This window comes from Paroedura picta, chromosome 2, assembly GCF_049243985.1.
Source record: "Paroedura picta isolate Pp20150507F chromosome 2, Ppicta_v3.0, whole genome shotgun sequence".
Taxonomy (NCBI): Eukaryota; Metazoa; Chordata; class Lepidosauria; order Squamata; family Gekkonidae; genus Paroedura; species Paroedura picta.
This window is the reverse complement of record NC_135370.1, coordinates 182,038,088-182,064,240: the sequence shown is the minus strand read 5'-3', so window position 1 is coordinate 182,064,240 and position 26,153 is coordinate 182,038,088. Positions and strand designations below refer to the sequence as shown.

The 26,153-nt window shown below is 51.6% G+C and overlaps 1 protein-coding gene across 1 annotated transcript; it reads right to left on the bottom strand.

The window, feature by feature from the left end:
* Positions 1-367: 367 nt before the first annotated feature.
* Positions 368-19,966, bottom strand: PTGER2 (prostaglandin E receptor 2). The gene is made up of 2 exons (XM_077324057.1): positions 19,001-19,966; positions 368-3,614 (listed from the first exon to the last, which is right to left on the bottom strand). The coding sequence occupies exons 1-2, from the start codon at positions 19,853-19,855 to the stop codon at positions 3,366-3,368; spliced, it is 1,104 nt and encodes a 367-aa protein (XP_077180172.1). The 5' UTR covers positions 19,856-19,966; the 3' UTR covers positions 368-3,365.
* Between the last annotated feature and the right edge of the window lie 6,187 nt (positions 19,967-26,153).

The following is a 26,153-nucleotide window of genomic DNA, read 5'->3' as shown; positions in this document are numbered from 1 at the left end:
AGCTCCGTCTTGGAGGCCCTGCAGAAAGCTGATAACTCCCGCAGGGCCCTCAGCTCTTCCCGGAGCTCCTTCCACCAGGTTGGGGCCAGGACCGAAAAGGCCCTGGCTCTGGTCGAGGCCAGGCGTATGTCCCAGGGGCCCGGGACAACCAGAAAATTAGTTCCCCGCAGAGCAAAGAGCCCTGCAGGGGACATAAGCCCTGAATTTCTTGAACTGTGGCACCCAGAACTGGATGCACTATTCCAAATGAGGTCTATTCAGCTCTGAAACCCTTAGGATGAATAGATGAATAGATGCCTTAGGGCAGAGGGCACGGATTTCTGCTTGCAAACCGACAGTCCTATTCACGGATGAAGCAACGCGAATGGAAGTTGAAATTCATGCAGCTGTTTATTTAGTCTTTCGTTTCATACATTCTCAGTTACAGAAACTTATTAAAAAAAACCCCAATTCTATGTCAAGTACAAGCTTCAAATTATAAATTATTCACATAAAAAAAGTTTGCAAAATACTTTCCTCTTCTGCTAGTTACAGGGAACGGCAAAGATACACGAAGGGAACACGGGAGGAAAAATATGCGGAATGTTACAAAGAAAGGGGGGTGGGTGGGAAATTCCGCTCAGCAACGCGTCTTAAACAGAGCCTAAAACAAATTAACAAATCATTCCCATCCCATTTAAAAGCATCTGCAACATCATGTAAAAATAGTATCTGACATTTTCCAGAGACGGCTACCAAAGTGCTCACTTTTATTTTCAATTTGTCAAGCTTTGTAGTATTTAAAAGACGTTCCCATGAACCCACATGAAGCTGCCTTATACTACATTAGACCGTCGGGTCCCTTCGAGGGTCAGCATTGCCCACTCTGACTTGCAGCCGCTCTCCAGGGTCTCAGGTCGAGGTCTTTCCCATCCCCTCCTGCCCGGTCCCTTCAACTGGAGAGGGAGCCCGGGACCTCCTGCGTGCCAAGCAGAGGCTCTTCCACTGAGCCATGGCCCCTCCCCATACATAAGTTATATGGAAAAGATATAAACTGTTTTGCCAGATAAGGTTGAGTCACAGTTAGGCCAGCAATTCTGTGTAAAGCAGTCTCTGAAAATCCAGGGTATGAAGATGGCGGCTCACTGCCGTTTGGCTCCAGCCCTAGATACTGAACGATATACTGCCCCTGAACATGGAGGTTCCATTTCACTGTCACACCGAATAGCTCTGAGGCTCAAAGCCATGAAACTCCATCTCGTCCCTGTTTATCTCATCTGAAAAACTGGAGACCGCAGACTTATACTTTAGACTAGGGGAACAAGCCTGTTGCATTCAGGAATACAACTGGTGACAGACTGGGGGTGGTGGTGGAAGAAGTCTGCGGATGGCCTCCCCCTCCCCACAGGACCTGGAAAAGCTACAGGCGAATTTTAGGGAAATCACTGGCAGGGGCAGCTCTCATACGGCAGGGATCTGCAGCCTCCGAGCCTCGGAGGGAAATGGAAGGAGGGGGTGGTCAGGGGTAGGGGACGGAAGATGATTGGCTGGCTGCAGGACAGACAGGCAATCCGGCTGGAGGAGGCGGTACTCGGGGGCTGATGGACAGCTGCCCTGAGTGGGTGTTAAGCGCTGAGTGGCACGAGCCATGAGCCCAGCTCCTCCTCCTAGGCCTTACCAGAAATATTAAGTGAAACAGATTTCACAGGGTTGTTTTGACCCTTCATGCCATCTGCTTTTGGCAGAAATCGCCAAGAGGGTGCTTACGGGGAGCAGATCCCTGTCACAGAAAGCTACGACTCTAGCTTTTTCACCCCCTACTACAGCTGCATATCCTCCATGGCACTGCAAAGGATCCTGGGACCCATTCCCTGAGCACAAACTAGGTTTCCTAGCACCCGCCACAACCCCCGTGGAGGCAGGGATCCCCCTCTGCCAAGCCCCACTCCCCACAATCAACTGGCCAGGTGAGAGAAGCAGGCTCAGGCTATGTCACGGTAATGTAACAACATCATGTCACCGATGCTCCGGCATTTGGGCAAAAACTCTACGGCAGAAGCCATTTTCGCTATTGAGTTTTTGCCTGGATTCCAGAACGTAGCAATGAGGTTACAGCATGATGATGTCACTTCCGCTGCATACCGGAAGTGATGTCATCAGGGCCTTAGGACAAGCCAGGAGGCCTGTGCACTTCCCCCTTCCGCCGGTTCTCAAGTCAACGGAGAACAGAAAGGGGCTTGTTTCTGTGCCAAACGATCTTAGTCAGTTGAAGCTGCCGGGGTGGATTTGGTCCCTTGGGCAGGCCACCAAATCGAGTGCCACGGATGCCGGTTAATCACCTGCAGTGTCTCTGGCACCACACCTGGCCAAAATATCCAGCCACGTTCTCAGACCAACACAAGTCCAGTCCTTGTTTATTTATAATGTGATTTCTAGATGGCCGCTCCCAGCGAACTGGCTCGCAGCGGTTTTCCAACACACATATAAAACATCGTACATAAAATCTTATAACAATAAACCCCCCAAATTTTACTCCAATAAAATAAACATATCAATAAAATACAAAGAGAAACAATAAGACAAGATGGCGGGATAACCGAAAGATCTCCCCAGGCTCCAATACAGTTGATTCGGTGGGCTGGGGTGGCTCAGGGTACGGAGAGAGCAGGGCAGTTCTGCTGGCCTAATACCCAAGAACCAACTTCATGCTGGCCCCGAAGCTCACATGGCAGGGCTTCTTGGAGGTTCCTTTGACTCCCGAATGTCCCTAGTCAGCAAGGTGCAGGTTCGAATCGTCATCCAGCCACGGAAACACGCTTGGCGACCTTGGGCTAGCCGTGCATTTTCAGCTTAACCTACCTCGCCGGGTTGTCAGGGGGGTAAAACAAGGGAGAGGATGATAGTCAGTCATCCTGATCCCCGCTGGGGAGAACCACGGGGCATAAAGGAGTGACGCGCAGGCTTCTTGGGATTCTCGGATCCTGCTGCAGGAAGAGACGTCCTCTTCCTCTTCCTTTCCCCACAAAGGAGATCTCGTGGCGAATAATTCAAAGGCGAATGATTCAACGCTGAATAATTCTGGAGGAGAATAGTTGGGACTAAGCGGCCTGTCTGGCCCCTTCCAACTCTATGATTCTAACCGCAGCTCTGAGCCGTACCCTGAGCAGAGCGCTCTCCCATGGCGGGGATCCGCCTCGGTCGTTCCACTGGCGATAAATGCAGGGCAACATGCAACGAAACCAGTGGCAACTCCGTTCAATCCCAGGCAGGCCTCTCCCTTGGAGAGAACATTCCCGTCAGGTTCCCACATCTAAAAGCTTATCTTCAACCCTGAGGACTTGTTTCCGCCTGAGAGCCTAAGAGCCCCCTCCCCAAAACGTGCCCTTCTATTCCTTGCAGATATCAACCTGGACGCTGGCCTGTGGTTTGCCGAGAGACGCCCCCTCCCGGATGTCGTTCCGCGGCCGCCGGGACATTCGGCAGCACAGCACGGACCGTATGAGCCGAAGGACGGGGGGCCGAAGGATGGTGAACACCCAGGGGTCGATGATCGAGTTGATGGACAGGAACCGCATGGCCCGAAGGTCTTCTGTATAATCCCCGTCGCCGGTAAATCGATTCAGGAAGACGCGGATCTGGAAAAGGTAAAACAAAGCATCACCTTTATTTATTGACTCATCGAGCCGTTTATGCCCCGCCTTTTGTGAAGGTTCAACTACTATAACAGTGGAACAAATTTTGAGTCCAGGGGCATCTTTAAGACCAACAAAGTTTTATTCAAGGTATGACCTTTTGTGTGCATGCACAATTCATACTGGGTGTTAAGGTACAACAACCCAGCGGGTGGGCCAGTCTGATGGCATGTATTTGTTTCAGGCGCCTCCAAGGTTTTCGAGACCGCCAGCAGCTTTGGCATTCTGACTCAACATGGTGGGCGCAGCCACAAAATGGCTGCTACAGGAGGTGGAGGCAAAGACAAAATGGCTGCTATAGGAGGTGGAGCCAAAGATAGAATTGCTGCTACAAGAGGTGGAGCCAACCCCAAAATGTCAGGATGCGAGGTTCTGCATAACTGCAATAGTAATTTTATAACATTTCAGGAAGAAGCTCTATTTAACTTTTAAAATGATGATATTGTTTGCATGCTTTGTGGCATATATACAACTTTACTGCATGACGGAAGGCTGAAGTCGTTGTGCTGTGAAGAATAAGAGTTGGGTTTTATACCCCGCTTTTCACTGCCCGAAGGAGTCTCAAAGCAGCTTACAAACACCTTTCCCTTCCTTTCCCCCCAACAGACACCCTGTGAAATAGGTGGGGCTGAGAGGTCTAAGAAAACCGCTCTATGAGAACAGATCAAACAGGCTGCCTAAGGAGGTGGTGAGCTCCCCCTCACTGGCAGTCTTCAAGCAAAGGTTGGATACACACTTTTCTTGGATGCTTTAGGATGCTTAGGGCTAGTCCTGCGTAGAGCAGGGGGTTGGACTAGATGGCCTGTGTGGCCCCTTCCAACTCTATGATTCTATGATTCTATGGCCTGTATGGCCCCTTCCAACTCTAGGATTCTGTGATTCTATGGCCTGTATGGCCCCTTCCAACTCTAGGATTCTGTGATTCTATGATTCTATGTCTGTGACTGGCCCAAAGTCACACAGTGGGCTGTTATGGGGAGAAGGAGCGGGAAATCAAACCCAGCTTGCCAGCTTAGAAGACGCCACTCTTAACCACTACATCAAGCTGGCTCTGCTCCTGTGGTGGCATCTGCTGCTGAAATAACCTTTAAAAGATATGCACAGCTAATCAGAAGCCCTGTGGGGCAAAAGCGGCACCAGGCCCCACCCACTTTCTCAAAACGTTTGGTAAGTGTCATGGTACCCATGGTTTAGGACACTGGTCCCCAACCTTTTTCAGGCTGGGGACCGGCAGCAGCAGGGAGGGCGATTGCAAAAGTGCCACGCATGCGCGTTTTCAGCCGCGCATGGTGCATGCGCGTGTGCGCGGCCCTGCTTCCCTCTCCCCCCTCCCAGAGTAAGAAGCTTGCCGGGCTGCAAACTTGCAGCCTGGGAAGTTTCTTACTGTGGGGGGGGGGGCGGGGAGAGGGAGCTGTGGCCCGGAGCCAGGGCCTTCACGGCCCGGCACTGGGCTGCGGCCCGGTGGTTGGGGACTACTAGTTTAGGGAATGGAATTCATATCTGGCTTTTCTACTGGCATGAGCAGTCAAAGGGGCATACCAATCACCAGGGATACAGATATCCTAGCTGAATCCCGGCTCGTTCTGTGGTCCTGACTTATGAAGTTGGGTTTTATACCTTGCTTTTCATTGCATGAAGGAGCCTCAAAGCGGCTTACAATCGCCTTTCCTTCCTCTCCCCACAACAAAGGAACTTCAAGAACAGAATGGATAGGGAAATTGCTGAAATGCAAGTTACTACAACACTCAGAACAATGGATTCCCCGGGCATCAACAGGGATATTGGTTTCCTAACTCACTACATAGGCTAACCTGCATTCTTAACAATCCCTGTATTTTAATTTATCTCTTATTTGGAATAACTGATTTGAACAAGTAGATTGTACTGTAACTATGACTAGTATAATGCAGTGGAGTTTGGAATGGTAAATTGATATTTCCGAGGTCAGTAAAATGAGGACCCAGCTTGCTGCTTGGGGGTAAACGGTAATGACTGGGGAAGGCACTGGCAAACCACCCCGTATTGAGTCTGCCATGAAAACGCTGGAGGGTGTCACCCCAAGGGTCAGACACGACTCGGTGCTTGCACAGGGGAGACCTTTACCTTTATTCTCTTAATGCGGATATCTTTATTGTACCAAAAATATTTCCCATCCAATTCAATCTCAAGGGAATCCAAACAGATCCAAATTGCTGATTTTTCATATTTATCCCTGGAATCTATTGACCATTTTCATTAAGCTGTGTGTAAATTTACTCTTACACTTGGCCCATAAGTATGAACTGATTACTTCCATGCTACAACACTGTCTCTGAGGAAGTGTGCATGCCCACAAAAGCTCACACCTTGAATAAAACTTTGTTGGTCTTAAAGGGGCCCCCAACTCAAAATTTGTCCTGCTGCTTCACACCAACCCGGCTGCCCACTTGAATCTGTCTCCCCACGACAGAGCCCCTGTGAGGTAGGACAGACCCCCTGTGAGGTAGGACAGACCCCCTGTGAGGAATGTTAGGCCGAGAGAGCACTGACAGGACCAGTCTCAAAATGAGCAGTTGCTAAGGACTGAGTCATCTTCCGGGACTGCAAACCGAGCCCTGAATCGACCACCTGGTTGCTGTTAAGTAACAGCTGCAGACAGCTGCTCCAGGAGTACACTTTGAGGAATACGGACCAGGGCGGGGCGGGGTGAGACTCACAGAGGGAGAAGGGAAAAGAGGGGAAAGGCCGAGAGGCCGGAAAGGAAGGTTGACGCAAGCCAGGCAAAACCACAGATACAAATTTACTTCTTGGCGTGAGCCAGAACCGCGACCATTTCCTGTGTTTTCGCTCAACCTCTACAAAGGACCTTTAGCCTTTCGGTGCCACCCAATAAGTCGACGGCAACCTCAGGAATCCTGCAGAACGGCTTGCTGAGTCCCAGAAAGACTGCCTTGAAATTGCCCCCCATGCCGGGCGTGTCCGAGCAATGCCTGCTTGGAAAGCCATGCTAGAAAGCTTCCCCGTCCTTGCTCTCCATCTGCCAGGAGGGAAGGAAATTTGTACGGGGAGCTCGACCCTGGCAAAGAGGAGCCAGGTCAGCATGTGGAAGCCGGCTATAAGATAATAATTCACTCCCCCACCCCCCCCCTTACACACACATCCGGCTTCCAGGTCGCTGCAACCATGCCAGATTAACCTTGGCCCATGTTAAGTCCTTCCAGGATGAACTCTGCTCCACAATGCTCCAAATCAGTGGTCCCCAGCCTTTCCGAGGCTGGGGACCGGCAGGGCATCGGGCCGCGCCCCCGCAGACCGCGCCCGTGCGGGCCACGCCCGCGGATCGGGCCGCGCCCACGCCGCACCCGCGGATCGGGCCGCACCCGGGCCGCGCCCGCGAGCCGCGCCCGGGCCGCGCCCGCGGATCGGGCCGAGCGGGCGTGGCCCGCACAGGCGCGGCCCGGCCCTGATTCCCTCTCCCCGCCCTCCCGCAGTAAGTAGCTTCCCGGGCCGCAAGCTTGCGGCCTGGGAAGTTTTTTACTGCGGGGGCGGGGCGGGGAGAGGGAGCCGCGGCCCGGTGCCATGGCCTTTGCGGCCCGGCACCGGGCCGCGGCCCGCAGGTTGGGGACCACTGCTCCAAATAACATTAGCACGTGAGCACTTCCATGCTCCCCTGGTGTATGCCTTTACCCTATATTTTATATTGGGGGGGGGGGGAGGATTTGCTGTATTCTAGCCCTAGGAGGGCATTGTTTTTACAAGAGAGATCTGAAGAGACCCGTCTTATTGGATGGCCATGCAAAGCGAGGGGGAGGACAAGGAGGGAGGGGAAAAAGGGCAGCTCCCAGGTCAAGACAAAGACAGGATATAAATAGCATCTAGAATCATAGAGTTGGAAGGGACCTCCTGGGTCATCTAGTCCAACCCCCTGCACTGTGCAGGACACTCACAACCCTCTCGCTCACCCACTGTCACCTGCCACCCCCTTGAACCTTCCCAGAATCAGCCTCTCCGTCAGATGGCTCTCCAGCCTGTTTAAAAACCTCCAAAGATGGAGAACCCACCACCTCCCGAGGAAGTCTGTTCCACTGAGGAACCACTCTAACCGTCAGGAACTTCTTCCGGAGGTTTAGATGGAATTTCCTTTGGATTATAGAATCATAGAATCATAGAGTTGGAAGGGGCCATACAGGCCATCTAGTCCAACCCCCTGCTCAACGCAGGATTAGCCCTAAGCATCCTAAAGCATCCAAGAAAAGTATGTATCCAACCTTTGCTTGAAGACTTCCAGTGAGGGGGAGCTCACCACCTCCTTAGGCAGCCTATTCCACTGCTGAACTACTCTGACTGTGAAAAACTTTTTCCTGATATCTAGCCTATATCGTTGTTCTTGAAGTTTAAACCCATTACTGCGTGTCCTCTCCTCTGCAGCCAGCATAAACAGCCTCCTGCCCTCCTCCAAGTGACAACCTTTCAAATACTTAAAGAGGGCTATCATGTCCCCTCTCAGCCTCCTTTTCTCCAGGCTGAACATTCCCAAGTCCCTCAACCTATCTTCATAGGGCTTGGTCCCTTGGCCCCAGATCATCTTCGTCGCTCTCCTCTGTACCCTTTCAATTTTATCGACGTCCTTCTTGAAGTGAGGCCTCAAATTAATTTCATTCCATTGGTTCTAGTCCATCTCTCTGGGGCAAGAGAGAACAACTCTGCTCCAACCCCTACATCAGTGGTCCGCAACCTTTTTATCACCGGGGACCACTCAACGCCTTTTACTGAGGCCCGGTGTGTGTGTGTGTGTGTGTGGGGGTAGTTTACTCCTCTACTCTCAACCACTGCCCTAGCTCTCTCTGATCGCTATGGTAATGTTTAAACATCCCTTCAAAATAAGATAAGGACACGCCACAACAATGAAGTGTGTTGTAAAGGGCTGGGGGGGATGAAGTAAAGGGCTGGGGGGCGTTCTTTGGGGCCCACTTCCAATTAGTCGAAGGACCACATGTGTTCTGCAGCCTGTGAGGGAGGGGAGGCTGAGAGAGCCCTGAGATTACTGAAGAAGAAGAAGAGTTGGTTCTTATATGCCGCTTTTCCCTACCCGAAGGAGGCTCAAAGCGTCTTACAGTCGCCTTCCCTTCCTCTCCCCACAACAGACACCCTGTGAGGGAGGGGAGGATGAGAGAGCCCTGAGATTACTGAAGAAGAAGAAGAAGAGTTGGTTCTTATATGCCACTTTTCACTGCCCGAAGGAGTCTCAAAGCGGCTTCCAATCGCCTTCCCTTTTCTCTCCCCACAACAGACACCCTGTGAGGGAGGGGAGGCTGAGAGAGCCCAGATATTACTGAAGAAGAAGAAGAGTTGGTTCTTATATGCCGCTTTTCTCTACCCGAAGGAGTCTCAAAGTGGCTTCCAGTCGCCTTCCCTTTCCTCTCCCCACAACAGACATCCTGTGAGGTGGGTGAGGCTGAGAGAGCCCTGAGATTACTGAAGAAGAAGAAGAGTTGGTTCTTATATGCCGCTTTTCTCTACCCGAAGGAGTCTCCAAGTGGCTTACAGTCGCCTTCCCTTTCCTCTCCCCACAACAGACACCCTGGGAGGTAGGTGGGGCTGAGAACACTCTGAGAAAATTGCTCTGTGAGAACAGCACTATCAGGGCTGTGATAAGCCCAAGGTCATTCAGCTGGCTGTATGTGGAGGAGTAGGGAATCAAACCGGGCTTGCCAGGTTCAAAGCCGCCGCTCTTAACCACGACATTGAGCTAGATTCCGATCCCGTTGCACCATAGAATTCCGACAAGATTTGAGGGTACAAGTTTAAAGAAGTTCAAAGCTCCTTGATCTGGGGAAGGAAGATTTGACTCTCCAAAGTTCATATTCCCAAATCTCTGATGTGAGCCTGGACCCCAAACCCTGTCTAAGCCCAATCCGATCTCCTTCCCTGGCTGCATCCCTCTCGAAACAAACGCAGGGGCCTAACTTGGCCTTGGCGGGTCCCCAGCGGCTGGATGTATTTATTTATTTGGATATTTTTTCTTCCCATTCCGACAGAGCAAGAAGCCCCCACCCGCCCTGAGGCATTCCCCCTGTGGTGTAGGCGGCTGTTCCCATGGGCTGAGAGCCAACTGAGTTGACCAATTTGTGTGAGCCCCATGATCTGGGAAGTCCTCTGTCACAGGTTCATTCCTCACTTCATCAGACAGAAGAAGAGTTGGTTTTTATACCCCACTTTTCATTGCCTGAAGGAGTCTCCAAGAGGCTCACAATCACCTTCCCTTCCTCTCCCCACAACGGACACCCTGTGAGGTAGATGAGGCTGAGAGAGCTCTGAGAGAAACTGCCCTGTGAGAACAGCACTAACAGGACTGTGACTGGCCCAAGGTCACCTAGCTGGCTGAATAGGGAGGAATGGGGATTCAAACCTGGCTCACTAGATTAGAAGCCAATTTTCTTAACCACTACACCACGCTGCCTCATAGGCCTTCTCCAGGCTGGGCATCCCAAGAGTTGTCAATGTGGACTTTCCTGCTACCCCTCTTATTTTGAGTGGATGGATTTGGTTGCCGGTTTCAGTTTGGGAAATTCCTGGAGATCTGGGAGGCAGCAGCGTTTGGGAAGGGGTAGGACCTTACCAGGGATATGGTGCCATGGGGCCTGCCCCCCAACCTTGTCATTTCTCCCAGTATCCTGGAGGTCAGATAATTCTAAGAGAACTCCAGGCCTGACCTAGAGGATGGCAACCCAGTGTGTGGACATCGGATTAGCGTCAGCGTAGGAAAGGCATTTGTGATGCCATAGAAGATCCTGGTCCAATGGGAATGTTTACACTTGCATCCCAAACTGAGAGAAGAAATAGAGCCCCAAGGCAAGCATGAGTCTAAATAGGGCCAAGTCTGTCCCTTTGTGTCCCAGAATCCATTGTTTTCAGATCCAGCAGGGCTCTCCAGATGTTCTTAGGAAGGCCTCGGCCTCTCTGCCCTGTTGCTGGCCCTCCAGAGGAACTGGCTGGCCCCTGTGTGAGACAGGAGGCTGGACTGGAGGGACCCCTGGTCTGACCCAGCAGGGCTCCCCTGATGTCCTTAGGAAGGCCTCGGCCTCTCTGCCCTGTTGCTGGCCCTCCAGAGGAACTGGCTGGCCCCTGTGTGAGACAGGAGGCTGGACTGGATGGACCCTGGTCTGACCCAGCAGGGCTCTCCTGATGTCCTTAGGAAGGCCTCGGCCTCTCTGCCCTGTTGCTGGCCCTCCAGAGGAACTGGCTGGCCCCTGTGTGAGACAGGAGGCTGGACTGGATGGACCCCTGGTCTGACCCAGCAGGGCTCTCCTGATGTCCTTAGGAAGGCCTCGGCCTCTCTGCCCTGTTGCTGGCCCTCCAGAGGAACTGGCCGGCCCCTGTGTGAGACAGGAGGCTGGACTGGATGGACCCCTGGTCTGACCCAGCAGGGCTCTCCTGATGTCCTTAGGAAGGCCTCGGCCTCTCTGCCCTGTTGCTGGCCCTCCAGAGGAACTGGCTGGCCCCTGTGTGAGACAGGAGGCTGGACTGGAGGGACCCCTGGTCTGACCCAGCAGGGCTCTCCTGATGTCCTTAGGAAGGCCTCGGCCTCTCTGCCCTGTTGCTGGCCCTCCAGAGGAACTGGCTGGCCCCTGTGTGAGACAGGAGGCTGGACTGGATGGACCCCTGGTCTGACCCAGCAGGGCTCTCCTGATGTCCTTAGGAAGGCCTCGGCCTCTCTGCCCTGTTGCTGGCCCTCCAGAGGAACTGGCTGGCCCCTGTGTGAGACAGGAGGCTGGACTGGAGGGACCCCTGGTCTGACCCAGCAGGGCTCCCCTGATGTCCTTAGGAAGGCCTCGGCCTCTCTGCCCTGTTGCTGGCCCTCCAGAGGAACTGGCTGGCCCCTGTGTGAGACAGGAGGCTGGACTGGAGGGACCCCTGGTCTGACCCAGCAGGGCTTTTCGGATGTCCTTAGGAAGGCCTCGGCCTCTCTGCCCTGTTGTTTGAGACAAGATGCTGGACTAGATGGACTCTTGCTCTTTTTGTACTGCTGCAGCAAAGTGACTTTTGGGTTGCTGAATTTGCTGTGACTATTTTAATTGTAGTTCTGTTTTTGCAGGCCTGTTTGCTATTTTTGATAATGTCGGAAGTGCTGGGTACAGGGCAGGCTGTACTTTAAGGAAAAAAGTCAGATAATGGTGGGAATCACTTCCTGTAAGAGGTAACCTCTCCCCAGTGGCAGAAATCCACAATTCAGAGGTCCCGTGAGGTTTATTACTGTTATTTTTAAAGCTGATTCAAAGCTCCCATGAAACTACTCTAAAAGCTGGGGGAGGACTACAGCAGCCAGTGAGTTTAATCCCTTCATTTTATGACTCTTCAGTCTGTGGCCAATCTCCAGGTGGTGGCTGGAGGTCTCCTGGGATTACAACAGATTTTCAGGTGACAGAGATCTGTCCCCCTGGATAAAATGGGAGCTTTGAGGTAGAGTCAGAGTCATATTCTTCCCGAAACCCTGCCCTCCTCAGACTGCAATCCTCTAAATCTCTAGGTATTTCCTAACCTGGAGGAGGCAACCCCCCTTTTCAGTGACTTGACCCCACCAAAGCTCTCCTGCGGGTGGAGAACTTTGCCAGGCTCAAAATACAGCCAGCTTTGCAGATTCTGCACTGAGAAAAGCTGGATTATGCAACACACTTTCTTCTGCGCTTATACAAAACTCTGAGTCAAGTGTTGCTCTCCAAAAACAGACTGGCGAGGACAGAAATTTCGTGAGGGGATTATGAACCTCTAAATGATCCAGTGGCCCAAATGACCCCAGAGAGGTCAGAAAAACGGGGAAGAAAGTAGATGGAAACACAGCAGAGGAAATACCAATGGCACAGACAAAGGGAAGGACTTTGTATGAACAGTAAAGTCCCTGCCAGGTCAGTCCACAGTCCGCTCCAGCCCAGCATCCCACCTCCGGCTTCCGAGAAGCCCACAAGCTCATCACACGAACCCCTCGTACAACTAGTACACGTAGGTCCACCGTCTCCTGCAAATTCTTGGCCAATTTCTTTCAAGGAAGGAAAAAAACACGGAGAGAATAGCAAAGGCCCCTCTTGCTTTCTTCTTGAACAAAGAGCTGTTTTTACTCCCACAGAATAGGATCATGGAGTCATAGAGTTGGGACCTCCTGGGTCATCTAGTCCAACCCCCTGCACTGTGCAGGATACCCACAACCCTCTCGCTCCTCCACTGTCACCTGCCACCCCCTTGAACCTTCACAGAATCAGCCTCTCCGTCAGATGACTCTCCAGCCTCTGTTTACAAATCCCCAAAGATGGAGAACCCACCACCTCCTGAGGAAGCCTGTTCCACTGAGTTTCCCCTTGGGGTAAGCTTAGGGGTAGCTCCCCCCTAGCCCCAGCTATCTTTTAACCTGTCCCAAAAATGCATATCGTTTTGGGCTCGCTTTTTCCAACTTTTGCACGCAAGGAGTTAAAGAGTCCTCCATTATCCCAAAGAATCACAGTTGGAAGGGACCTCCAGGGTCATCTAGTCCAACCCCCTGTACTATGCAGGACACTCAGAACTACCTGCCCAGCCACAGTGACTCAAATTCCATGGCTAGATGTTGCCCCCCCCCACACAAATAACCAAAATCTCTGGCCAGTCTGGCCTGAAGGAAATTCCCCATAAAGATAAGCAGCTTACAGTCACCTTCCCTTCCCTTCCCTTCCCTTCCTGCACTACAGAGAGTTATGAGAGAACTGTTCAGTGAACACAGCACTATTAGGACTGTGACTAGCCCAAGGTCACCCAGCCGATTGCATGTGGGGGAGCGCGGAATCAAACCCGGCTCACCAGATTAGAAGTGGGTGCTCCTAACCACTACACCACGCTGGCTCTTAAAAGGCTTTTTAAGATGTGGTTTTACTCCCTCAAAACACATTGCGTGAAAGTCAGATGACACAAGGTGCAGAGCCCCTCTCTCCTCTTTTAGCAGTGGATCCACATTAAATTTAAGGCGTTTGTTTAAATTCCATAAATATGCCAGTCGGAGCAATTTTTCCACTCTGAGTCATAAACTTTGCCTGTTATGCTGCTGGAGCAATAAAACGGGCTTAAGTCCGCAGGGGCCCAGTACTGGGACTCTCCAGAGGCCTGTGGACTACAATTCCCATGAGCCCCTTGGCAGGGGCTCCTGTGAATTGGAGTCCATGGACCTCTGGAGAGCCACCGTTTGCCCACCCCTGATCAGACTCCCCAGAAATGACAATCGCGCTATGCACAGGACAAGAGGAAGGCCCAACAAGAGATGGATCTACTCAGTCAACAAAGCCGTGGCTCTCAGTCTGCAAGACCTGAGCAAAGCTGTGACCGATAGGATGTTTTGGAGAACGTTAATTCATAGGGTCGTCACGGGTCAGAAGCAATTTGATGGTACTTAGCAGTCACAAAAAGTATAAGTATTGCATATATTACCAGTTTCCTGATTTTTCTGGGGGATCCCATTAATAAATAGGGTTTCCCTTCCCCAAACTTCAAAATGTCCAGAAATGTTACATCTCTAGTCTCTCTCCATTGCAGATCTGCAATTCAGAATTAATAATGCTTGCCTACCAATAAGAGCTGTCAGATAATGTCTGCGATGCACTCTGAACACTAAAGATGCTACGGGATGTCCCCCATGCATGAAGAACAGAGAGCGGGACAAAGCTTTAATAACCCCCCCCTTCAGTAACATTTGAGGCAGTTCATAATAAAAGACTGGCAAATCCCCTTTATCGCAGAGCGTTTTGGCTTGCTCGGCTCAACGCCTTTCCATCCAAAGTGTTACAAGGGAGATTTGCCAAGATTCCTTTCAAAAATAGACTCTGTCCCTGTGAATTAAGCACTTCTGACACCATGCAACATATCTTACTGGATTGTCCCTTGTTTATTGCCCAGCGAAGGCATATTACACCTTTTACATCGAAATGGAGAAACCATTCAAAAGACCTGATCTGCCCATTTTTGTGGAGCGATAAAGATGCCCATGTCACCTTTATTATGGCTGAATTTTTGTCTTCAGTTTTTAAACGTAAACTGATTGACTATCTCTGTTCATTTTGCAAATCTGCTTTATGCCAATAAAGGTATTGTGTGTGAATAAAAGATTCATACCCAATTCGTTAACAGTGTAGCTCTCTCCCCACCCACCTTTCCCTGCTCCCAAATTCCCCTCCTAGGCAACACCCGCTGCCCTACGGGGTTGCAACCAAGCATAGAATCATAGAATCCTAGAGTTGGAAGGGACCTCCTGAGTCATCTAGTCCAACCCCCTACACTATGCAGGACACTCACATCTCTATTGCTCATCCCTAAAAGTCCTTAAAAGTATACAGTAAACATTGACATTAACCTTAAAAGATGGTGATACAGAGTTCAACCCCCCCCCAACTTCTCCCACTGTCCAACGGGGGCCAAGAACTCTCTTTCATTGGGAGCGAGGGTCTTGAACTGACGTTAAGGGATCCGCCAAGGGTTGGCCCGCTCCCCATTATCACAAGAAAATAAAGAGCTCCACCAAGTCACTAAGTACGGAGGAAAGGGTGGAAGAGGTACAATTCTAGTATTAAGGTTTTCAAAGGAGCTGTAATTCCAGGAGGTAGGTCCCCAGGTCCCACCTGGTGGGCCACATCCCTGCTTCATGAAGCATGGGCAACTGGGACTCTCTGACGTCCCCATCCAGAGGACCAGGTGGGAAGCACGCTGGGAGAATGCCTCGTTCTGATCCTTGCTGGCCACCCCGAACACACGGGAGAATCCATGGTCCGACTCTTCCTCTCAGAGTTCCGAGAGCAAACAGCGGAAGAGGGCTGACCACCTTTCTTAACATATTTCCCGGAGAGCACTATGTTCAGCGACCGATAACCAGCTGCAGATCCCTGGCCCTAAAGATATTTGGCTGGCCTCATCCAAAGCCAGGGTCTGTTCAGCCCCGGCTCCTGCCCGGTGGAATGAGTTCCCCAAGGAGATCCTGGCCCTATCGGAGCTGGCGCAGTTCCGCAGGGACTACAAGATGGAGCTCTTCCGCCGGGCTTTCGGTTGAGGCCAGCTAGGCCAGGGTAGTCAACCTGTGGTCCTCCAGATGTCCATGGACTACGATTCCCATGAGCCCCTGCCAGCATTTGCTGGCAGGGGCTCATGGGAATTGTAGTCCATGGACATCTGGAAGACCACAGGTTGACTACCCCTGAGCTAGGGAACATCCTAAAACAACAAACTGGGCATCCCCCCCCCCCTTTCCTTAGAACATCAACAACCAGAAAATATCTATTACCGGTGCTGAGAAACAGCAAATTGTGATCATTTTAAAATTTTTACATTATCTTACTGATTTAGCTGTATTGTTTTACTCTTGAACGCTGACGATTGTAGACATTTTTTTAATTTGCTGTTCTCCGCCCCATGACAGTGAGTACGAGAGAAAGCAGTATATAAATCAAACTATAAATAAAGACATAAATGCACAAACTACCCCCCCTGCCCCCAAATTTCCCAACATATCTTACCCAATATTTCTGGGCTGCAGCTGGCCGAATGTTGAAAAATCCCTACCTTTGTTGGGTCTTTCTGGAAGGAGTTCTCTTAACATGCGATCTAGCTGTTCTGTGTATTTTAAGGGCAGGTTTTTAAAGCTTTTAATTGCTAAAAGATTAGAAGGAAGATGACCCCTTCCCCAAGAAAGAACTGAAATCCCCCTAATTGTATTGAGATGAGTCTGTATGTAGACTTCTGCAACTATAGACCATGTTGTTAGGTGCGAAGTCGTGTCCGACCCATCGCGACCCCATGGACAATGATCCTCCAGTCCTCTACCATTCCCCGGAATCCATTTAGGTTTGCACCGACTGCTTCAGTGACTCCATCCAGCCACCTCATTCTCGATCATCCCCTTCTTCTTTTGTAGGCAATAGAATGTTTTTAATAAGAATATTTATACTGGTTTTTAGTAGGGATTATTTTAATATATTTTCATCTGCCCTGAGCTACCAGGGAAGGCAGGAAATAAGGTTATTAATATGAAGAGTTGGTTCTTATATGCTGCTTTTCTCTACCCGAAGGAGGCTCAAAGCGGCTTCCAATCACCTTCCCTTTCCTCTCCCCACAACAGACACCCTGTGAGGTGGGTGAGGCTGAGAGAGCCCTGAGATCACTGCTTGGTCAGAACAGTTTTATCAGTGCCGTGGCAAGCCCAAGGTCACCCAGCTGCCTGCATGTGGGGGAGTGCAGAATCGAACCTGGCATGCCAGATTAGAAGTCCACACTCCTAACTACGACACCAAATACATAATATAATATGTATTACATTATATCAATATAATACATTTTTGCATGCTATTAACCATCATTGCATCAACTCAGTGGCCTCATTCTTCTGTTGCACATTGCAGATTATTGGGGGATGAAACGCATTTGGAATTTTTTTGGGGGAGTTAGTTTTAAAAAATGAGCAATAACATAATTTTACGTATTTTGTGCCGTCGGCCATGGCCTTGTTTCTCCATGCCCCTCAGAATTTTGCCTCCCTGCGGAATCCCTCGGGGGGGGGGGGCACGTGACCCTGGGCCAGCTGACCCACCTGGGATTTGAAGCGAAGCCACCAAGTGATTACATTTTAAGTTCCTTTCATCCAAAGAATGGGCTATGACTGAGCGGTGGAGCCTCTGCTGGACATGCGGAAGGTCCCCGGTTCAATCCCCAGCATCTCCCGTTATAAAGGACCAGGCATCTCAGGAGGGGATGGGAAAGACTTCCTCTGAGACTCTGGAGAGCAGATGCCAGTCTGCCTAGACCAGGGGTAGTCAAACTGCGGCCCTCCAGAGGTCCATGGACTACAATTCCCAGGAGCCCCTGCCAGCAAATGCTGGCAGGGGCTCCTGGGAATTGTAGTCCATGGACCTCTGGAGGGCCGCAGTTTGACTACCCCTGGCCTAGACGATGCTTGATGGCCAAGGGTCTGATTCAGGATCAGGCATCTTTGCGTGTGTTTTAATTTCCAGGGAGGCTGAGTGAGCAGCACCAGCGTCTGCTCCATGAGCCGAGGGTCCTGGGTTCAATCCCTGCCGTCGTTGGCTCAAGGAAACAAGATGCAGGTGATGTAAACCCTCCCCGCCCGAGACCCTGGCCAGGAGCTGCCCGTCAAAATAGACAGCAGCGTCCTTGCTGGAAAAAAGCTACTAAGGTGGCTTCCGGTGTCCAATCCTTAATATAGGGCTGCTGTGGAAATCAGCCCAGTACCCTGAAGAGCAGCTGCCAGTCAGAGCTGGCGATGCTGATCTAGACAGCGCAAGGGTCTGAGTCAGTTCGAGGGTCCAAGAAGCCCTCTTCTCCTTTTCGCCCTCAGAACCCCGAGAGGAAGAGTCAAACTAGGGGCTCGCCTTGAGGGTTCCTGGTGGCTAGCAAGGATCAGCACCGGGTCTTCTCCCAGCGGCCCACCCACACCGGTCCTCTGGGCCGGCACATCAGAAAGCTCCAGGTTGTGAACTCCCCACGCTTCTTGAGGCGAGGTTGCCAGCCTCCAGGTGGGACCTGGAGATCCCCTGGAATTTAGACAACAGGTGCCAGTTCTCCTAGAGAGGACGGATGTGATGGAGGGTGGACTCAGTGGCCCTGCCCTCCCCCCCAGTAAGGGCTCCGTCCCCAACCCCCAGGAATTTCCCAGCGTGAATCTACCGCATCCTGGGTACAGAGGAGAGCGATGAAGATGATCTGGGGCCAAGGGACCAAGCCCTATGAAGATAGGTTGAGGGACTTGGGAATGTTCAGCCTGGAGAAAAGGAGGTTGAGAGGGGACATGATAGCCCCTCTTTAAGTATTTGAAAGGTTGTCACTTGGAGGAGGGCAGGATGCTGTTCCCATTGGCTCCAGAGGAAAGGACACGCAGTAATGGGTTTAAACTACAAGTACAACGATATAGGCTAGATATCAGGAAAAAAATTTCACAGTCAGAGTAGTTCAGCAGTGGAATAGGCTGCCTAAGGAGGTGGTGAGCTCCCCCTCACTGGCAGTCTTCAAGCAAAGGTTGGATGCACACTTTTCTTGGATGCTTTAGGATGCTTAGGGCTGATCCTGTGTTGAGCAGGGGGTGCTTAGGGCTGATCCTGTGTTGAGCAGGGGCCCCTTCCAACTCTAGGATTCTATGATCCCCCTCGGGGTGGCAACCTCCAGGTGGCACCTGGGGATCCATCCACCAACATGACAGCCCCTCTCCGGCCTCAGTTCCCCAGCGCAAGAGGCTGCCTCTGTGCCCCCGGATCCCGCCGGCTCCCTCCCTTCCCCAGCCCCCAGGCGTCCCCTCCCCCGCCTCCCGTCCCCCCCCCGCCGGGAGTTGTCCACCGTACCGCGAAGGGCAGGGAGCAGACGGCGAAGGTGACGGTCATGAAGGCGAGGAGGATGAGGTGGTCGAGCTCGCGGGCCATGGCGCGGGGGCTGCGGTCGGGGCTGGCGGCGGCGGCGGTCGGGGCGCGGCGCTGCATGCGCAGGAGGCTGACGATGGCGCCCAGGTTGCCCAGGAGCACGGCGGCGATGAGCAGCAGCAGCAGCGCGGCGTAGAGGAGCGCGAAGGCGGCGTCCCGGCCGTCGTCGTCGTCCCAGTCGTCGCTGCCGAAGCGGGTCTGCACGAAGCACCAGGTGCCGGGGCAGTACTGCACGTAGCGGCCGAAGCCGAGCAGGGGCAGGGCGCAGAGGGCGGCGGCGAGCGCGTACAGGGCGCAGAGGGCGGCGGCCAGGGCGGCGGGCAGGCGGCGGCGGCGGCGGTAGAGGTAGGGCGCGCCCAGGGCGAGGCTGCGCTCGACGGCCATGGCGCCCAGGCTGCCCACCGTGGCCAGGCCGAAGAAGCTCATGGCGAAGGCGAAGTAGCGGCACAGGCGGCCGTCGGGGCTCAGCGCCAGCAGCGTCCGCCCGCGCCCGTAGGCCGCCAGCACCACGGGGCTCGTCAGGCAGGTGCCCGCCAGGTCGGTCAGCACCAGCGCCCGCACCAGCACGTGGAAGGCCGACGCCCGCTCCGCCGCGCCCGCGCCCCGACGCCGCCCACGACGCCGCCGCCGCCCGGCCCGCACCAGCAGCGCCAGCGCCACGCCGTTGCCCAGCACGCCCGCCGCGAACATCACCGCCGAGATGGCCGCGCTCTCGCCCGGCGCCACCCGCCCCGACGCCGCCGCCGCCGCGCACGACCCGCCGGACCCCGCCTCGCCCATGCTCCGCCGTCTGCCCGTCTGCCCGCCGCGCCCGCCCGCCCGCCGAGGCCCCGGGGCGGAGCCCGCGCCGCCCTCCCCCGACGGGGCGCCCTCGGACCCGCGGCACCCTCCCGCCCGCCCTCCAGCAGACAAGGCTGGGCGGGGCGGCCGATCTGAAGCTCCCCAGGAGGAGGAGGAGGAGGAGGAGAGAGAGCGCTGGAATTAGAAGGAGCCACAGTGAGAATTAGGAGGAGGAGAAGAATTAGAAATAGAATAGAAGAAGAAGAATTTTAAATAGAAGAAGAATTAGAATTAGAAATAGAATAGAAGAAGAATTTTAAATAGAATTAGAAGGAGATTTAGAAATAGAATAGAAGAAGAATTAGGAGGAGGAGGAGGAGGAGGAGAAGAAGAAGAGGAATTATAATAGAAGAAGAATTTTAAATAGAATTAGAAGAAGAATTAGAATTAGAAATAGAATAGAAGAAGAAGAATTTTAACTAGAATTAGAAGGAGGAGAATCAGAAGGAGGAGGAGGAGGAGGAGAAGAAGAAGAATTAGAAATAGAATAGAATAGAAGAAGAATTAGAATTAGAAGATCTCTCATCCATGCATTTCTGAAGCCCCTTTTCCAAGTTGTCCATGCCAGTGACCATCACTACATCCTCTGGCAGCTAATTCCCCATTTTTATCCCAGATTTTGCAAAGAAGTGTTTCCTTTTGTCCACCCTGAACCTCCTGCCCATTTGCTTTACAATATCCTCTCAAATTCGAGCATTCTGGGAGACAGGGGGAAAAGCGTCCAGCTGCTCAAAATTCGACCGAAGTCTCCTTGAAAAGACTTACTCCCACTAAAGTGTACTCAAGATGTCACTCTTCACCTGGGGAAATGGGAACTAAATAACACCCACAGGTAAATACCCGCGTGTTCAAGGGACAGGGCACCAATCCAGGTAGCCTACGCTAGCCCAATCTGGTAAGATCCTGGGAGCTACGCAGGGTTGATCTTGCTTAGTATTTGGATGGGAGACCACGGAAGAAGTCCACGGTCCACCTGGAGGTCAGCAATGGCAATCCACTTTAGTCCATCTACCCAGGGCTTTTTCTACCAGGGTTTCTTGACGGCCCCGGAAGGGTTTCCCAAATGGATGGAAGTGAATGAATGTTTAATGTATTTTTTTTAATTCGTTATTTACTGGGTGATATAGAATCATAGAGTTGGAAGGGGCCACACAGGCCATCTAGTCCAACCCCCTGCTCAACGCAGGATCAGCCCTAAGCATCCTAAAGCATCCAAGAAAAGTGTGTCTCCAACCTTTGCTTGAAGACTGCCAGTGAGGGGGAGCTCACCACCTCCTTAGGCAGCCTGTTCCACTGTTGAACCACTCTGACTGTGAAATTTGACCCAAATGGTTATATCTACCTGCATCCCCCCCCCCCAAGGTCCAATGATGGGCCTGGAGGATGTGGGAAGGGGAGGGGCCTTGGGTGGGCGTGTCCACAGCTCTGCTTCCCAGCAGTATTCTGCAAGGATCACACCACTTCTGAGGTTTCTCGAAGCCTCAAGGATGTTTGAGGGGTTTCTTTTTTCTTTTTCTTTTAGTTTTATTTAGAATGAAATCGGGTTAGCAAAGAGACAAAACAATAAGTAAAATAAGAATGCAGAAAGATCTCATCTATGCAAAATGCATCTTGTCCTCTTCTCTCTTTCTCTACTGCTTCATATAGTGCATCTAACATCCTGGTTAAAAAGTTGAGAGAAGCTGAGCTGATCCTTAATTGTTCCCATTTATGGGCCTCAATACAGGACACTGACCAGTGTCTACAAGCAGGGGTAGTCAACCTGTGGTCCTCCAGATGTTCATGGATTACAATTCCCATGAGCCCCTGCCAGCGTTTGTGGTCCATGGACATCCGGAGGACCACAGGTTGACTACCCCTGCTGTAGGGGAACATTTCAACCTTCCAGGACATTCAATAAAGCAGGGATCCTCAACCTGTGGTCCTCCAGATGTTCATGGATTACAATTCCCATGAGCCCCTGCCAGCATTTGCTGGCAGGGGCTCATGGGAAATGTAGTCCATGAACATCAGGAGGACCACAGGTTGACTACCCTTGTCTACACGTACCCAACGGCACATCTGAAGACATAATGAGTGAAAAGTGAATATGCTGAATTTTAGTTTTCCTGAAAATCATAGATTCTTTCCCCCTTCTTCTGTGGGGCACAGCCCTCTTTGTTTCTTACCCTTCAAAGCCCTCAAAGGTCTTCTCTTCCTTGCAGCTGGTTTAACGTTCTCGTGCTTTTCCCACTCCACCCCGACATCAACCAAGGGTTTTGTTCTCCTTTTGCTTCTGAGCCACTCAGAATTTAGTACATGACCCCTGTCTGGGATTTGAAGAGCCTGGCAACCCCCCACACGGAAATAAAAGAGTAAACCCAGACCCTGAAGACGCTAGAAACAACGCTTTCGGAAATGAATGCATCTGTCCAAACCCTTCTTTGTTTGTCTTCTGGTCGCCTTCTGTGCCTGGAGGGTAGTTTTCCCCATCACAAAACATTCCTTGGACATAAACAAGAATGGCCTCAAAAAGGCCCCAGCAGAGCACAGGTGGGGGTCTCTCTGCCTTCTTTATTGAAAAAGCAATGTTATTTCATGTGAGGTTTTATTTCTAATCCAAGCTGCATATGAATGGTGCCTTCCATTTGGTCCAAGGGGTCCACGTCTAGGGGCTGCCGAAGAGGGTGCCCCCATCTCTCCATTATATTCTATGGGAGGGATTCTACATAGGATATAATGGAGGGATGGGGGCACCCTCTTTGGGAGCCCCTAGATGTGGACTCCTGGGACCAATCATTCTGAAATTTGGAGGGGAGTCATGGAAGAGTCTCCCGGAGCTACCCTGAAAGTTTGGAGGCTCTACCTCAAACCCCAACTCCCCCCCCCCAGGCCCCGGGAAAATTGGGAATGTAAAAATTCCCATTATAGAATATGGAGAAATGGGATTGGCTGCGTGGAAGAGATTTGTGTATAAGGTGTGTTGCTCTCTTCCACCATTTCCAGCGACACGTGTGGAGTGTAAGAAGCGTGAAATGGCAGACAAGGCAAGACAGGAGAAAAGGTGAGGAATGGCTGGGAAGCCAGATAACATTTAGCACTTCGCCCTTCAACTGGCAAAATGCTATTTTTACTGATGTGCGGAAATCTTCTGGGTATAAGCTTCTGTGCACACGCTTATATCTTCAGATACAATGAAATGGAAATGACCAGTCCATACATAGAGGCAGAGGGTGTAGTAAAAGAATAGCTTTTTATCTTGTGCTTCTGTCTAAAACATTTAAAACACGTGGAGGGGACATGATAGCCCTCTTTAAGTATTTGAAAGGTTGTCACTTGGAGGAGGGCAGGATGCTGTTTCCGTTGGCTGCAGAGGAGAGGACACGCAGGAATGGGTTTAAACTTCAAGTACAACGATATAGGCTAGATATCAGGAAAAAGTTTTTCACAGTCAGAGTAGTTCAGCAGTGGGATAGGCTGCCTAAGGAGGTGGGGAGCTCCCCCTCACTGGCAGTCTTCAAGCCAAGGTTGGACACACACTTTTCTTGGATGCTTTAGGATGCTTAGGGCTGATCCTGCGTTGAGCAGGGGGTGGGACTAGATGGCCTGTATGGCCCCTTCCCACTCTATGATTCTATGATTCTATGATTGGTTCAGGCTTCAGGCCTGCATTTTCAGAGCAGGCCACCAGGACTTTTTGACTGTGAAACTGCGCTCCCAATTACCAGTGCCTTGGGATTCATTTGCCTCACCTGTGAGCTCAGAGAGAGAGAAGCAAATGAACTGCAGCTGTAAGCCATTTCGTGTTTTGAGAAAAGAGGTCTCAGGAAGCTGTGTTTCAATGACATCCATGTTCCAGGTACGTACTTCTGATTGGGTTTGTCCCTGAGTCTTCTGCCTCAGCCTCAGGGTCCTCAATGGTTTATTAATTAATTGGTACATGAACATGATTGGCTTTTGTGTTGGCAAAGTCAAGTGGGATTAATCATAAAATCAGAGTTGGAAGGGCCTCCTGTTACCTGCCACCCCCTTGAACCTTCACAGAATCAGCCTCTCTGTCAGTTGGCTCTCCAGCCCCTATGTAAAAACCTCCAAAGATGGAGAACCCACCACCTCCCGAGGAAGCCTGTTCCACTGAGGAACCGCTCTAACTGTCAGGAACTTCTTCCGGAGGTTTAGACGGAATTTAGAATCATCGAGTTGGGATCTCCTGGGTCATCCAGTCCAACCCCTTGCACTATGCAGGACATGACATGATTTGTTCTTGCGAAACCCGTGCTGAGTCTTAGAAATCACAGCCCTCTGTTCTAGCTGCTCAAGGACTGACTGTTTGATAATTTGTTTCAAAATTTTGCCAGCTACAGAGGTCAAGCTGACAGGTAGATAGTTACCCGGATCCTCTTTTTTCTCTTTCTTGAAGATGGGGACAATATTTGCCCGCCTCCAATCCTCTGGCACCACTGGATGAGCGAGAGGGTTGTGAGTGTCCTGCATAGTGCAGGGGGCTAGACTAGATGACCCAGGAGGTCCCTTCCAACTCTAGGATTCTATGATTCAGGGTGAGCAGTAAATTAGCATAAAGCGTAAGGAAGGTGTTTTAACAGATTCAAGGACCAAGCAGGGAAAACAAATTTAGCTCATTTGGTTACCATTTGTTTGGGTTAAATTCTAGGAGAAACAGAGGAGGAAATAAATGTGTCAGAATTGGGAGCTTGGTGGGCAGAAGTACCCTTAATTGCGGAATGTTGAGAGTCATTATTTGAGACTCTGTCATGATATGCCATCTGCCTCTTCCAAGCCCTGAGGGGACCTTATGGCATCTTCTTTGAAGTCCAGTGGTTTGCTGTGTAGAGTCAACTCATAGAATCATAGAATCATAGAGTTGGAATGGGCCACACAGGCCATCTAGTCCAACCCCCTGCTCTACGCAGGATCAGCCCTAAGCATCCTAAAGCATCCAAGAAAAGTGTGTATCCAACCTTTGCTTGAAGACTGCCAGTGAGGGGGAGCTCACCACCTCCTTAGGCAGCCTATTCCACTGCTGAACTACTCTGACTGTGAAAAATATTTTCCTGATATCTAGCCTATATCGTTGTACTTGAAGTTTAAACCCATTACTGCGTGTCCTCTCCTCTGCAGCCAGCAGAAACAGCATCCTGCCCTCCTCCAAGTGACAACCTTTCAAATACTTAAAGAGGGCTATCATGTCCCCTCTCAACCTCCTTTTCTCCAGGCTGAACATTCCCAAGTCCCTCAACCTATCTTCATAGGGCTTGGTCCCTTGGCCCCAGATCATCCTCGTCGCTCTCCTCTGTACCCTTTCAATTTTATCGATGTCCTTCTTGAAGTGAGGCCTCCAGAACTGCACACAGTACTCCAGGTGTGGTCTGACCAATGCCGTATACAATGGGACTAGGACGTCTTGTGATCTCCCCTGTCCCCTGACAGTCCCCCCCCCACAGGATGTTTGAGAGGCAAAGTGGGATGAACATAAGCGAGGCCCTGTTGTCTCAGGCCAGTGGCCCATCCTGTCCAACTCTCCATCTCCCACAGTGGCCAGAACCCAGGGGCCTCCCACGGTGGCCTCCCAAGCACCAAGCATGGAGAGGATCGCTGCCCCAGACAGAGCATTCCCCTTATCCCTTGTGGTGACGAGCCACTCATGGACGAGCACCTCTGCTCCAAATCTTTCTTGAAGCTGTCTGCGCCTGCCTCTGCCACCACTTCCTGCAGCAGGGAATTCCATGTCTTAACGATGCTTTGCGTCGAGAATTACTTATTTTCTTGTGGTCTAATCCCACTGCTTACTCACTTCCTCGAGTGGCCAGGAGTTCTCGCCTTGCGAGAAAGGAAGAAAAGGACTCCTTTCTCCACCTCCTCCATCCCGTGCATCTCTTTGTGAACCTCTCTCACGTCACCCCCTCAGCCGTCCTTTCTCCTAGCTGAACCTTTCTTCCCAGGGAAGGGGTTCCACCCATTTCAGAGCATGTGCAGAAGGTCGAGACAAGCCCTGTTGCCAGGCAAGCTCTGGCTGAAGGGACGGAAGTTTGCGGGGTCTTACCCGGGGCTCTCTGGGACTCCCCTCCCTTGGCTCAAGGTTCAATCCCGTTGTTGCACAGAATTGCTCTTGGCTTGCCCAACCTTCCCAAATCCGAAACTAGATTGTTCCACTTGAGTTGAGCTCCCCCACCGTGGACGCTCTCGCTGGTGTGGTTTTCCGCTCTGGCTTCTGTGTTCCAGCCATCCATGGCGGAAGTGG

Coding starts and splice junctions, on each gene's coding strand:
- PTGER2 (XM_077324057.1), bottom strand. CDS start 19,855: ATGGGCGAGGCGGGGTCCGGCGGGTCGTGCGCGGCGGCGGCGGCGTCG. Junction 3,615..19,000: donor TCTGCTCCCTGCCCTTCGCG/GTACGGTGGACA, acceptor TACCTTTTCCAG/ATCCGCGTCTTCCTGAATCG.